This window comes from Chaetodon auriga, chromosome 17, assembly GCF_051107435.1.
Source record: "Chaetodon auriga isolate fChaAug3 chromosome 17, fChaAug3.hap1, whole genome shotgun sequence".
NCBI classification, from domain to species: domain Eukaryota; kingdom Metazoa; phylum Chordata; class Actinopteri; order Chaetodontiformes; family Chaetodontidae; genus Chaetodon; species Chaetodon auriga.
Window position 1 is genome coordinate 1417911 of NC_135090.1, and position 15080 is coordinate 1432990.

General features: G+C 39.4%; 1 protein-coding gene across 3 annotated transcripts; it reads left to right on the top strand.

Annotated features, from left to right (window-relative positions):
• The first annotated feature begins 1352 nt into the window (after positions 1-1352).
• On the top strand, positions 1353-14405 carry mgat1b (alpha-1,3-mannosyl-glycoprotein 2-beta-N-acetylglucosaminyltransferase b). Of its 3 annotated transcripts, XM_076754397.1 has the most exons (4): positions 1815-2533; positions 4725-4842; positions 7202-8474; positions 11510-14405. In XM_076754397.1, the coding sequence occupies exons 3-4, from the start codon at positions 7605-7607 to the stop codon at positions 12209-12211; spliced, it is 1572 nt and encodes a 523-aa protein (XP_076610512.1). In that variant the 5' UTR covers positions 1815-2533; positions 4725-4842; positions 7202-7604; the 3' UTR covers positions 12212-14405. The 3 variants fall into 3 exon arrangements, with proteins under 3 accessions (XP_076610510.1, XP_076610512.1, XP_076610511.1); XM_076754395.1 differs by lacking the exons at positions 1815-2533; positions 4725-4842 and adding an exon at positions 1353-1795; XM_076754396.1 differs by lacking the exon at positions 4725-4842.
• The last annotated feature ends 675 nt before the right edge of the window (positions 14406-15080 follow it).

The following is a 15080-nucleotide window of genomic DNA, read 5'->3' on the forward strand; positions in this document are numbered from 1 at the left end:
AGTTGTATATTTCTCTCAACTGTGCAATAACAATATTTATTATCCATATTGGCAACTGTATTTTTATTAACTGTATATATTGTGCATATACATAGACCTAGTATTTCTCAAGTGCAATATTATATTTATGGCATTTAGTATTTTTATAATCGTACATAATGTACATATACATAGTTGATTTTCTAGTCTTTATCCTGTATACTTTTTTATCTTGACCTTTTTTTTTTTTCTTTTTTTTTTGCCATTGTGTGTGTTACAATACTTACTGGCTGTAACGACTGAATTTCCCTGGTGCAAGATCAATAAAGTCTTATCTTCCCAAGAAATATGAGCCCAGTTGGCCAGATGGTGGCGCTGTAATTAAGGCCCAAAAATTGCAAATTTGGAAGAGCATAGCAGCAGCACAGCCCTCACACTATAAGTCCAAATGACTTGAAATTCAACACACAAGTCCAACTCAACATGCTCTGCCAAAAAAAACCTCTTGGACCATAAAAATCCACCATGATGAATTTACCACCAACATGATTTTTTTTTTTTTTTTGAGTGGAACTTGTTGGATTTTTTTTCTATATCAGCGCCAAAATGGGTGTACAGCATTGTGGAACTGAGATACACATCTATGATAAAGGGGCAAGCCAAAAACAAACAAACAAACAAAAAAACAAAAAACGGCAGCCATCAACCAATTAACTTTATAAGAGATAACTCTATATATCCTCAGGTGTTGGGGAACAGGCCGACTGAAACATTGTGAGCCTGACTTACACACAACTGCCAACAACTGTTTCAGTGAGCATGCTCTATGAAAAAGTATCAACCAAAATCTGAAGTGCCATAGTAATTGGTGCAAGTGGAAGAGACCTATCACATATTTGCTCATAACGTAAGATGCCTTTGAGCAATCCTGATTAAACTCTCTGGAGACATCCTGCTATCTCCTGAACATACACACCGAGTTTCTTTCAAATAGGATGAAGGTGGGCAAATGGTTGAACTGTGAGTGCATAATTATTCAAACATTGCAGACTTTGTGGTGATGAAACAAGTGTGTGATTGGTCTCACTCCTTGTTTAAACACAGTGTAACTCTGTGAAGTGACTTTGGTCATCTTTGAACCCGGCTCTCGTTGCTTGTGCCTGCTTTAAAATCGGCAAATCGAGCGGCTTCTTTCTTATACTTTCTTTCTTATATTTTGTTGTTGTTGTTGTTGTTGTTGTTGTTGTTGTTGTTGTATGTGTTAGTAGGTTCATATAAAGTGAAATTGTTCTGGATCGGACTTGTGCGGGTTCTTCCGTTCCTAACCGATAATGATCGTTTCAAGTCAATAATCCGGAATCGTCGTTTTGTGTAGTTAAATGAAAAATGCCGTCGTCATACATCAGAGGAGGCAGTCTGTAGTAGACCCAACCGGAGTGGAAGAAACTGAACCAGGACGGAGGAAAGGACTTCTCGCTGTAAAGTGCCATTGCGGATACACAAACCGGTTGCAGCTTATCATTTGTAGCGGAGCAAACACTGTAGACTGCTAACAACAACAGCAGCTGCTGGTGTTGGATGAAAGAGTTGAGCTGGGGGAAGAATGGAAAACATAGATGGAAGGGCAGACAACACTGGGTCCGCTGTGTACCAACACAGAGATGTGCTGTGAATGTGACACCGGAGGAAATACAACGGTGGCTCGACTAGCAAACGTTAGCTAGCTGGGTAACCGGTCAGTGCTACGGCTTCATGTGAGCCCCATTTCCTTTCTTGATGCAAGCCGCACCGACTCATTCAGAACAGCGTCTGAAAGGTGAGTATGACTGGCTCCAGCTGCTGCTACCACCATCAAATATTCGACCAGGACCGCTCATGAATGAAAAAAATCTTCACTGCTCGGCGTTCGCCAGCTAGCCAGTACGTCAGCTGTTAGCTTGCTTGCTATTAAGACTTTCAATATGCCTCTGATGCTCAGAAAACACCGTAGAGACGACAAAGTATTGGGTATGCCCCTACTGCATTAAACGTCCATTATCTCCTGATTTAACGTAGCTAGCCGATAGTTTGGTGTCACCCAGCTTACTAGCTTCAAATAAGTATCTGAAGTGTAGCAGCTGGGTTTCACCTCAGCATACTACATACAGTTGCACCGATGGGGACCTACTGTTTGCAATGTTGAAATTGACATCAGTTGAAAGTAGATTGTATTTCGTTTTAGCAGACTAAGAGGTGTCACCTGCCATTCCTCATATCCGTTCCACAGTGTAGTCATGTGAGCCATTAGCTGGATGGCACACTGTCTGATGCCCTAGTTGGTTCCTGCCACAGATTCCTCTGTGATCCTACCAGTCAGCTCCACGTTGCTTGACTGAGGGAGGAGGGGGTTCAAGAAGAAAAGAGTTTAAAGAGTTTCAACTGGTACAATTTGAGATAAGAGCAACAGTTCCCTCCCCCTGCCCATCCTCCCTTTTCACTATCATCTTGTCTGCAAAGCTTAACTTAGTGCAGTGTTGAGAGGGGATGACAGATCTGTCGGCTGCTCCGACTTCAGGTGAGGTTAATTTTACACGTTTTATTCCAGGAATTTGGATCCCATTTGTTGGGTGTATGCTTTCTTTACTTTTACCGTATGTCCTCGACACTTCCCTGCTCACTTCAATGATTTAAATTTTCTGAATGTGCCTGATTTCCTTTCCCTCATATTTTCTCTTTTCTACTTTGATCCATTCTCACTGTTAATGTTACTGTGTATCTTCGTGTAGTTCTGCTACAAAGTGTGCATGTTGCCACTTCCTTTGTCAAGATCATTATTTGGGTCCATCAAGTCTCTCTACACATTAGTAAATTACACACTCAGTTGCCAGTTTATTATGCACACCAAGCAAAAATGTATTATTATTATTATTATTATTATTATTATTATTATTATTATTATTATTATTATGCTTTTCAAAGAGAAATTGTCTCAAGTGTAGGATCAGTTTTATTGCCATTTTCTGCAACATGAAGTGTGGAAAGTGTTTAACTTTTTCAGGAAGAAAAAAAAAGTTAAAAGATTCATGGTAAAAAGTAAAGCTGAAATGATTTTTCAATTAATTGATAAGTGATAACTGATAAAAGTAATCAGCAACACTTGTAATAGTTCTCCCTTGTTTCAGCTTCTTTTTATGGAATTGCAAACTGAATATCTGGGTTTTGGACTACTGATAGGACAAAAAAAAAAGGAATTTGAATCTGTGTGCTGAGAACTTGTGATAGACATATTCACAATTTTAGGACATTTAATAGACTAAATAATTTATAATCCAAAAAAATGACACCTTAATGGAAAAAAGCAGTTGTTGTCTTTGAAAGTTGATAGTAGTATGGAGATAAACAGTACTGATATGTTAATAACTTGCAGAGCTGTGTTTGTCCTGTCCCAGAGCAGTGAAGCACAGCAAGAGAGCCGTAACTAATCACAGCATTTGTTCCTTGTAGTGAAACATCCATCCTTACAAGATTATTGCAAGCCTATATTTATCACCACTAATTGGTTTAGGCTTTTCTAATGCTGAGGAGCTCCTGTGGATAAATCAGTTTGACCATCCTCATCTTCCTCCACCCACTCACTTCATCCCTCTGTCAGTTTACAATGACATAGAAAACCTTTACTATCACAAACACATTGTTTACACTCAATAATAGTTTTATTTGACTGGAGATCACTGTGTAAGCATTTGTACTGGAGTCTGTTTGTTCATGGGAAGTTGGACTTTGACTGTACAGCAAAATTAGGTATTGACAGACACTAAATCAGGAGTGGGGAACTTCTGTTCTCCAGGCCATATACAGCCTGTGACACCATTTGATCTGGCCTGCAATGCAATTCTTAACTATAAAAAAGCAGTTACTTTTTTCAGCTTTAAAGAAAATAACATAAATTAGCAGACTAACAAGATCCTCCACGTGGTCCATGAACACAGTACATTCGTAGCGGTTGATATCACATCAGTAAATCATGGTGACTGTCAAGAAGACAAAAGTATTGTGCTTTCCAAGAGAAATGGATAAGCAGTCTTTTTTTTTGTTGATATAAAAGGCAAACCTAGTGTCTCTAAGTTAGATTGTAGGGATGTGTTGGCAGTGATGAAATGCACATGGATAAAGTTAATGCCGTTCGGTGGAGTTTGGGAGCCCAACAAGCAGCTTTCGCAAAACCACATTCTGATAGAGACAGTGTTATGCAGGCAAGTGAGTGAGGTAATAGCTAAGAAGCAGAGAGTTCATTCAGTGGCAGAATCTGTGAAGGTGAATCTGTGAATCTGTCTTGTTGCTGCTGTGGAGCTGCTAGCACCAGACAAAGTAAAGTTGTTCCAAGCTGTCTGTTTGTCTGTAATAATTCACAGAGATGAAGGAAAACCTGTCGTGGCACAATAACAAGTGTCTGTGATCTGGCCTTTACAAGACATTACCAAGTACATCTCAGAGCTGAACCTCAAACTCCAGCCAGGGCCTCCAAGCTCTGGCAAGTGCAATTGGAAAGAGGGAACACTTTGCATTTTCCTACTCTGCAAGAACAAAAACCTGCTATGACATCTGAATATGCTACTGAGTGTGAGAACTCCTTTAGGCATTTGGTGAGAGGTTTCAGGACGTGAAAAGTAAACAAAAGGAGTTGAACATTGCTACGCCTTAAGGTGTAACCAGCTGATGTGTCTGACATCTGAGAGTATTTGTTTTCAAACCTGATTCTTGCAAAGACTCTGTTTCAAGACTGACTGACCCAAACCACGAAAGCCAGCTGCAAGTAACATCATCATCAGTACCATTTGACGTCAGACGCCTTGCCAAAGAGAAATAGCTCCTGCCATTGCAGAGGTTAGTGGAATACGAGGTTAGTGGAATTTAGTATGACCCTCAAAGGATGTTAAAACATCATAATGGCCCTTGATAGGAAAAAGTCTCCCTACCCCTGCACTAAATAGAGGCCTAATTTTGAGGGTCAGTTCAACCAAATTACAGTTGCACTTCAGGTAGCTCAGATTTTAAGACAGCAGTCCTTGAGATATGTGCCTCTTCCCTTCAGCTTTAAATGGATGTATGTGTATAGTAGTGCTATCCTAGTATCTCTACAACTAGTCTCGTCAGTCGTTGCTTGTTGTTCTTGTTAAGGTTTTAACAGTGTCAGATCACGGTGAGCAAGTGGTAAACTACTAAAGTGTGCCTTGTGTGTATTTTATAATCTACTTCATCAGATTGTAGTACAGTCACAAATGACCTAAGTTCACCTCATTCAGTTAACAGTCCAGCTCTAATGTCTCTGTATACCATGTCATCCAAACTTAGCATATTTCTTCAATTTCTGTGCCTTTGGCATGGAATGCAGTATAAAGTTACAAGGAAAACTTCATTTCTGTTTTGATACAGGAACACACAAGAGTTTGTTTCCCAGAGCCCAAAGTGATGTATTCTTATACCTGATAAACCCTAAGACGTTCAGTTTACAGTGATGAGAAACAGCGGAGGCTGCAACTAGAGAATGCTTGGCATTTTTGCTTGACAAATGATCTGAACAATTACTCATGTACCAAACTAATTTTATGTAATGTGTCATTTTGTGTCATTTGCCTAATTGACTACTTGTTTTAGTGTTAGACTGTCTTATTGGCTTGACCATTTACTGATTATAGTTACAATTGTAGTATAATTCATCTGTTTTTGTGTCCCAGTGGTTCAAATGCCATTACTACTACTACTTCTTGTATATACAAAATCTAAAGACAGTGAAAATGTTGCTTTTGAAAGGCTAAATGCCAACAAATATGGATTGAAGCAGGATATTTTGTTAGATAAAAACATTCTGTGAATTGATGAAATGATTATCATTATTTTTGTTTATTTATTTCAAAGAAATTTTGACTTTTGGACTTTACAAGGCTCTGTAGTTATAGGAAATTGGCCCACACGAGTCAGAAACAATCCGTCGAATCTAATTCTACAGTTAAGAATAATGCTAATAATATTAGTATTATATTAGTTAATCTTTATCTGCAACTGTACAGAAATACTGGGCTTAAATGAATACCTGAATAGAATGAATAGACATGCAGAAAAAAGCGCAGCACAGTATTCAAATGTTGATTTAGGATTCAAACGTCACAGTTATGAACAAAGCTTCAAAGTGTCAAACTATTCGATGTAGCCCTAGCTATAACATTGTCATATGTAGGACTTAGTATTGGTTGAAAATTTCTGATACTAGTTGTCTAAATACAAGTAGCTGCACAAGTTTGCCTGAATAAAATACGGTCTAAAATTGGCTAAGTTTTGATTTAAATCAGAGATCACCTGAACAATAAAAAAGTAAGCAAGATCACATATCTTACTGGACACACAGTGCCAGCTTTTTAAACTAGACTCTTTAGATATTCAATGCTATGGACAGCTGGACACATTTTACTCGTTACAAAAAACACTTTGCTGTTCAGTACCCATCTCTGTTCATAGTAGCCTTCCCTTAGCATCGAGGGAAAGGAATTCTCAAATTTTGTGATCATACCAATTTAGCACTTCAAATGACAATTATTTTCATTACCAGATAATTTGTTAGTCATTTTTCTGTTTGACTAATCAATCTTTAAGTCTAAAAATTACCGAAAAGCAATGTCACAATTTCTCAGATGATCAAGGTTATGTTTTCTAATTGCTTGTGTTGTCCAACAAACAATTCAGATATATTCAGTTTCCAATAACCCTAACCCTAAAGCTGCGAAAAACAGGGACATGTAAATGTATTACATTGATATTATGTTTGCATATTATTGAGTAATGTTAATACCACTGCATAATATCTCAATAAATGTGAGGCAAAGTTCTCGTAGAAGCTGAATTTTCTCTGACTGACTCGTTTGGACCCTGGAAAGGCCTCAACAACAGTCAGCTGCAGCTTATTTTATTTTACTCATGTAAAAACAAGATGCATTTGTAAATATGTTTGGTATAAATGTGTCCTGCTAAGAATATTTATTTAGTTTGATTTATACAGTAATTCAACCCTACTTTCTAGTTTGCACATCCTACATGTGATAATCTCGTGGGTGCTTTTATTGACATTTTTACAGAATTTTATAGATGCACAGTGCATGTCTGAAAGGAGCTTTTGTTCCAGCTTCATTATTTAAAGTTCAAATGAGCTATATTAAGTCTGCTGATATTTTTTTTCTTTCTCTATTTTCAGGATAATGGCTGAAGGATAATATCCAAGAAGTTGCATTCCCTTAATCCAGAGAGACCCCATTTTTCCCTTATTTAACTTGCATCTGCACTTTGACAACCTCCCCTTGCTAAACTTGTGCAAGTCCTGTCTCATTTCCCCATCTCTATGGGACTTCAAGGAATGCATGCATTCCATACTAGGATCATGTAAATTTATTTTAAATTGGACAGTCCTCCTCCTGATCTAAGACAGGATGACTCTCAAATTTGAAATAATTACAATGTGACCAGATATCAAGTTCCTGCCCAGCTGATATTTCCACCTCAGTCTGTAGGATTTTCACTCTGGTTCCATCACTTGTGCCCTACCTGCAGCAGCCTTTTCCACTACCCCATCCCTCATCCCCCTCTAGTGTCATTGGGCCATGGTTCGCAAGAAAGGTTCTCTTATACTATGTGGTGCTTTCCTGTTTGTCGCCTGGAATGCTTTACTTCTACTTTATCTTTGGGGTCGCCCTCCCATTGGCCGCCTCGGAGAAGGCGGTGGAGCCGAACCAGGAGGAAAAGAGGAGTGGGGTGTGGGCAGAGGGAAAGGAGTCCGGGTCAACCTGGCCGGAGAGGTGATCCGCCTAGCAGAGGAGGTTGAAATTCAGCTCGAGACCCAGAAGAAGCTACTGAAGCAGATTGAAAGTCACAGGGCAGTGTGGGCTCAGCAGAAAGACATTGGGAAAAGAGAAACAGATGATACAAAAGAACTCAAAAACGAGGTTGTCCACCAGCCACCAAAACCTCCCCTTCCTCTCAAAGACAGTGTGGATGACAGGGACCAAACTGAACTAAAATATATACAGAATGCTGTTCATACAGTAGCTTCAGACTCTAAGGTAGAACAGCACCAGGCCATTGAAAAAAAGGAAGAGATTGTTAAGAACAACGAAATGACGACTTCCGTTGCCAGCCCAGAAGTTGTCATTCCCATTCTAGTTATTGCTTGTGACAGAGTGACGGTAAAACGGAGCCTTGACAGACTGATCCAGTACCGCCCTTCTCCAGAACTTAATCCAATCATTGTCAGTCAGGACTGTGGCCATGCCGAGACAGCTCGTGTGATTGGCTCATTTGGAGATCAAGTGACCCACATAAGCCAACCAGATCTCTCAGACATCAGAGTCCGGCCAGAGCATAGGAAGTTCCAGGGCTACTACAAAATCGCCCGACATTACCGCTGGGCACTCAACCAAGTGTTCAGCACATTCTCCCAGTCTACTGTGGTCATAGTGGAGGATGACCTGGAGGTGAGTGCTGACAGAAGCCTGCCTGATTCACTTTACCACACATTACAGTATGTTTTATAGTTGTGATAGCTCACTTTTTTTTGTGCCATTTTGCCTTTATTTGATAGTTTGTCAATAGAGACAAATAGGAGAGGTCTGTATAGTGTGTGTAATGGTTGTTTTAAGGCATTGGTAAACAATGCCACACAATGGGATGTTGAGGTTCACTGGCACCAATCCTCAAGTGCAGCACAGAAATAGAGAAGTTGAGAAAGAGAAGAGGCAGATAGCTAAGCAGTGACAGCAAGCATGTGGTACACAGAAAAACGGAAACTATTTGCTGAAACTATCGCCATCTGGATCAGTCACTTTTTTCATCCCACTTTGGTTCGTAGGCCTGAATGTAATCACAGATGTCATCATGCATACTAAATTTATTCACAAATATAGATGATAAAATATAGATTCAAAAAATAGATGTCTGTGATAGCAGTTCCACTAAAGAGACATTTCCCATCTAAACTTCACATGTGGTTTCATTTCAGTATCTGTTTGATGCCCAGAGAGGTAGAATTATCTAATATGATACAAAAAATACATACCTGTTCTTTCCTTGTCTCCTGCTCCATTAATCATCTCATAACACTTCAGATTTATCTTCTGATCTTTGGGATGGGCCTGACAAGGGTTGGAAATTGGCACCAGCAACCAGCTTGATACTGGTGAAATATGAAAGTGGCTGATTGATATCAGATACAAAATAATGATTTACTATTGAGTGTCTGGTGAATTTGAACTTTTATCAGTCATTGGCTCGGAGAACATTTTAAAAAGTTAGTTTCCCACCCTGGACCTGATGCCTACGTTGGGAAACACTGGACTAAGTTGTTCAATTTCGAGCTGTTTCAGCTCTAAAATGCTGCTTACACAAATGCACATTGATGGATCAGTATTAACTATCTAATAATGTCATCTGTAGTAATATATTAGTCATAGGGGCATTTTTCTACAGTCTTTTCACTTTTGACACTTTCAGTACATGTAGGTGATACTGCTGTACTTCTGCTTGAATTGGATTTGAAATGCACTTTATTTGTGATTGTATTTTTAAATTACCGGATTGGAACTTGTCTTTGGAAAGTATAGAAAATGAGTTCTTTTCCACTATTGACAGGTAGTAAAGTAATTTGAGGCAAATTTGTGATTTTGGGCCATGTAAATGAAACTGACTTGACTTCTATTCTAATCAAGATCCCAAAGCTATTAATAGGAAGTAGGAAAGGTAAAAAAACAAACAAACAAAAACCCATTCCCAGTAAAACCTAGATGTTTGGGCATGTTTTTGCATAAAACTTGATGCATGCACCCCTTCTTTGACTATTCAATTCATTCATTCATTCATTCATTCATTCATCTTCTATACCGCCCTATCCCTTTTGGGGTTGCGGGGGGGCTGGAGCCTATCCCAGCTGTCGACTATTCAATTCATTCAATTATATATATTGTCGAACGGTCAATGACCAAATTAAGAAAACACATTATCCCTCTTAGCCATAGTATGTGTCTGGTCATGCATTGAGTTTCGGGTTTGTGTGCCTCTGGAACTGCTGCCGCAGTTGGAATGCAAAAGTGATACTTTTATTTTTTTTGTTTTTTATTTTTTTAATTTATTGATTTTTTTTGTGGTCCTCTAAGAATTCATTTGAAATTACTTGGAACTCTTGGAGCAAGAAGCATTTTGTATGTGGTTTCCAAACTGCATGGTAGCACAGAGCTATTTGTTGTGGAGGAGGGAAACTAAAGTTGAACACCTTTTTCAAGGCACAGGTCACATTCTAAACACTTCACTGTCAGCAGTTTTTTTTCTTCCCTTTAGAATAGTACTTTCTAAGTCCTCATTAATTCCTGCACCAACTGTACAGCTCATACATATTCCACGTTATTTTTTATAATGTTTTTTCATATTTTTCCTTGTTAACTTTTTCAGGTTTAGATTTGTTTGTTGACCTTTGCAGTGCTTGGTATTTTATGTTGTTTTTGCTCAGTTTGTTGTAACTTTGGTTTTCTTTTTATAGGTTTGGCCAACATTTCTATTAGTAATAATGACATTATACTCAACAAGTTAATAGCTGAGAACATGATGGCGTTACTGACAAGAAGTGTGATGGGTCAAAAAAACTCTGGAAACCATGCAATCTGAAAGGTTCAAAATAAAGCTCCAGGTTAGTCAAGAGAAAACAATAAAATTATTACCAAAACTGTCTTTTGTAAAGATTCATCACAATTTGCCGACCACTTCCTGCTTCAGCTTTGACCTTCTATACTCACTGTTGTTGAGCAACTTGCTGTTTTCTCAGAACTCAGCTATTTACTTTTCACTGTTATAATTTTATAATTACTAGTAGAATTGATGGCCCAAACTGTGAAATTATACTTTAATGCGTGGTTTTACTCTTCAAAGCCTTATAGGGTTTGTGGTAAGCAGAGACAAATTAATTCAAGCAGGGGTGGCCAGACTTTTTTGATTGTGGGCCACAAGCAGAAGAATGTAAGGACTTACAAGCCAAACAATAGTAGATGCATAGTTTTCAGCCAGTTACTCATGAACTGATGATCATTGTAAGTTAATGTGTTCAAAATGGCAATGGCCTCTGGTGTTTAAATTAATTAGTGCAACGACATGGCTTGCTTGTAGTTGTTCAAGATGACAGCAACATTTAATGTTTGTTCGAAAGCCATTTTCAGTTGGCCCGCACACCACAGTTAGCCACTCCAGAATGAAAGGTTAAAACCTTTCATTCTGGAGTGGCTAACTGTGGTGAGTTCATACTCACTTTGTAGGACATCCCTCAGGTCAGAGCAAAGAAACAGCACAATAACAAACTACAGAGTAAAAACTTTATGGAGCTTTGACTTAATGAGCTCAGACTGATGCTGATCTCCTCTCTGCTGTTGAATTGACTTCTGCAAATTGACTTTACAATGATTATTTTGATCTATCTGGACTTTATCTCTGAAACATTACCATCTCACTCCTGTGCATCTCCCTCCTCTAGGTTGCACCAGACTTCTTTGAGTATTTCCGAGCCCTGTACCCAATCTTGCGGTCTGACCCCACCCTGTGGTGTGTTTCTGCCTGGAACGATAATGGCAGAGACGCCTTGGTGGATCCATCCAAAGCTGAGCTTCTTTACAGAACAGACTTTTTCCCTGGGCTAGGCTGGATGCTGCTGAAGGAGATGTGGCACGAACTGGAACCCAAATGGCCCTCGGCCTTCTGGGATGACTGGATGCGTCAACCGGAGCAGCGCAAAGATCGCTCCTGTATTCGGCCAGAAATCTCCCGGACTATCACATTTGGCCGGAAAGGCGTTAGTTTAGGTCAGTTCTTTGACCAGTATCTTCGCTACATTAAGCTAAACACTGAATTTGTGCCTTTTACCAAACAGGATTTGTCTTATTTGCTAAAAGAGAAGTATGATGAAAATTTTATCAAAGAGGTTTACAGCGCCCCACTGGTGAAGATTGAGGACCTCCAACAAGGGGGCAGCTTAAGAGGCCCTGGACCATACAGGGTCCAGTACTCCAGCCGGGAAAGTTTTAAAGTCTTTGCTCGAAATCTGGGGGTGATGGATGACCTGAAATCTGGAGTTCCTCGTACAGGTTACAGGGGCATAGTCAGTTTCCTCTACCGGGGTCGAAGAGTGTTCTTGGCTCCGCCAGAGGGCTGGACACAGTATGACATCAGCTGGAGCTGAGTGACTGATCTGGATTGTACAATGTGAATGGTGTTGAAGAGGGGAGAGAGCCTTATTCAGAGGAACACCCTCTCAGACCAAAGAATATCAGCAGATGCAGTGGTTCATGAAGAAATTAAAGCAGCACAGATAGGGCTGCAAACCAGTGGAGCTGGGAGATCAAGGCCTGTGTTAGGGAAGCTTCTAAAATAGGGTGTTCAGATCAGCAAGTTCAACGGCCACACAGACTTCACACAGAGTTAACTTTAACTTTTAGGAAAGGAAAATTCAACCCTTAAACACTTTTTCAAAACCGCTATTGGCAACGTGCCTTGCTGTCTGGGCCCATTTTATTTGGTGTATTTTTTATTCCTGTGAATAACTGGCCAAATATAGATTTGACATTACATTCAGATGTTTGCAGCAGTTGTAAATGGGATGACAGTTGTTTGGTAACAGAAAATAATTTGAATAGGAAGAGCATGTTTCAGTGCTGGGGATAATACATGGAGGCCAAACACAAAGAGTGCCCACCTCTAGAATTTGGGAGAAAAAATGTGTGTAATATATAAAATCTTGGGCCATTTTTTACAGTCAGCTAAGTTTTTGAAAGAAACTGCTGAAATTGACTCAACTTTTCAGATCATGTTACTGCTTCAACAATGTTTTCGGTGGTAAACAAAGGCCATATCCAGTGCTAAACAAGGTTATTAGGTGAAGTTACAGCCATGATAGTTAATGTTAAAGATGAAAGGCTCTTTTAGCAATAGCACAGACGGAAGGAATTGCAGAGGAAGCAGAGACACCTCCCAAACTACAGTACATCTGATCCAGGACCAACAAACTATGTATCACTGTCCTGTCTCCTGTCACTGAGTGGCTCATAAAATTTGTCATCACATTAGTTTGAAGTTGCCAAAAAAGAACAGCACCCAGAAATTAATGATGCACCATAACAAAATATCCATGAGAATGTTTTGTACATGACAAGTAGCAGAGGAGCAAGGGTGGAGGTTTTGTTTAATTATCAGTGCTGCTGTCCTTAGATCAGTTTCTGAGCATGGCCTAGAAAGCAGTGTGATGACAGTGTACAACACTAAGTCAAAGCAGAGAGATGGTCTCACAGTGTTAAGGCCACGATGTGCTTCAAATGAAGTAGTTCGAGCCACATTAAAGGCTATAGTGCTAAAAGCTGTTGTGAATTGCCACACTCAAAGACAGGTGAAAAAAACTGCTTTGCCTCAAGAACTATGTCAATGGGAAAGCAGCAGAATGATTCATGGTGTTGCACTCGGTGCATATTAAAAATGACACAAGTAGTTATGTGTAGAATGAAAAAAGAGCTCGAGAGAGAAGTTGGAACCCCACCCACTTTGACACGTCTATATACGTGCACAATCATTGCTTAAAGTTGGTGTGATTGATGGCCCGCCTATTTCAGAAAATTGTCAGATGCGGCTCTTCAGTTTCAATGTCGTAAAGGTTTTCAGACACCTTTAGCACTTTGTTTGAAGAATACTAAGGTGATTGATCTTATGCTCAAGCTGGTCTTGGAAGGCCTATCATTTTTTTGTTTTTTGGTAATGTAATATCTTTAATGTTTCTGAGTAGCCCACTTCAAACTCCATTAACGTGATGGTTAAAGAGGATTGCTTAACTGAACGAAATACCACATTCATTCTGCAACTCCCTTCTGCTTTCAGAGGGTTACAGAATCGGCATTTCCTCCACACACTTTTGTTTGTGTGAGTGAACTTGGTGTCTAAATGTGTAGAAATTAATTAATTGTTAATATGAAGGATGCAATTATAATGGTATAGCTATTTAGAAATGATTTAACTGTCTTGAACTTGAAGTTCTAACAAGTTTTCCAAGCTGCAAATGAGATTCAAACATCACTGAGTCTGACATTTTACTGATGATCATCCTGTTGCTCTGATACAGGGCAAGTTGTAATGACATGACATCCAACCCATGGTTTGGTCAGCTAAGGTTTGTTGAAAAACCACTCATTGTTTGAAAGTTTTTGTTTATGCAACAAGAAGGCTGAAGATTGGCCGGGAGAAATGATTATCACTGTACTGTAATTAGCTTTGGGGGATTATCCACAAGATTGATTGATTCCCATGACTGTATGGTGATGTGTAAAACCACTGCCTGATGTGTTTATAACTTTAATACAGTATAAATAAAATCAACTATTTTGATATTTGTCCACATGCTGAAGGAGTCACTCTTTCATTGTTGGCAGCCATTCAGTGCTGAACAGTGGCTAGCGTCATGTTCATGTTTGTCCATTTTGAACGGTCGATCATCGAGGCATGTTGCCTGGTTGATGCTTAGTTTGTAGGTGGTGAATGAGGCTTACTTTGGCTCAGTAATTAGTGCAACGTTGGCACCCTTGAAGCATAGCCTATTTGAGAAAACCTTGATCAAAATGAAGAACTGCACAGATTCAGTCTCTCACTTTTCATCCTGATCTATCTCTGCAGTCAGGAGTTTGGCTCATGGGTGCCGTGGTAAATGCTGGTGGGCTGTAAATGGAGCATGTCAAGGTGCCAAACCACATATTGTAGTTTAGCCTGATGTGGTTGTCTGCTTCGAATTGTTGCCAATGGGAGGCATTGGGGCTATCAAAAAAATTTTGTTTGAACAAATGAAAACCAACCATGAATTTGAACACAGCACGTGTAGCCTGCTAAACTGTGGTGCAGAATTGACGTTTCATTATATCCCTGCCTGGCTGACTGATGAGCTAACAGGTCATTTTTTAAGAATTATTTGTTTATCTAATAGGGACAGTACATATTTCAAAGATTTGATGCACCATACCAGATTACAGCTTCAAGGTAATTTGTTTCTCTAGTACCTTGGCAGGGGGCATATTGCA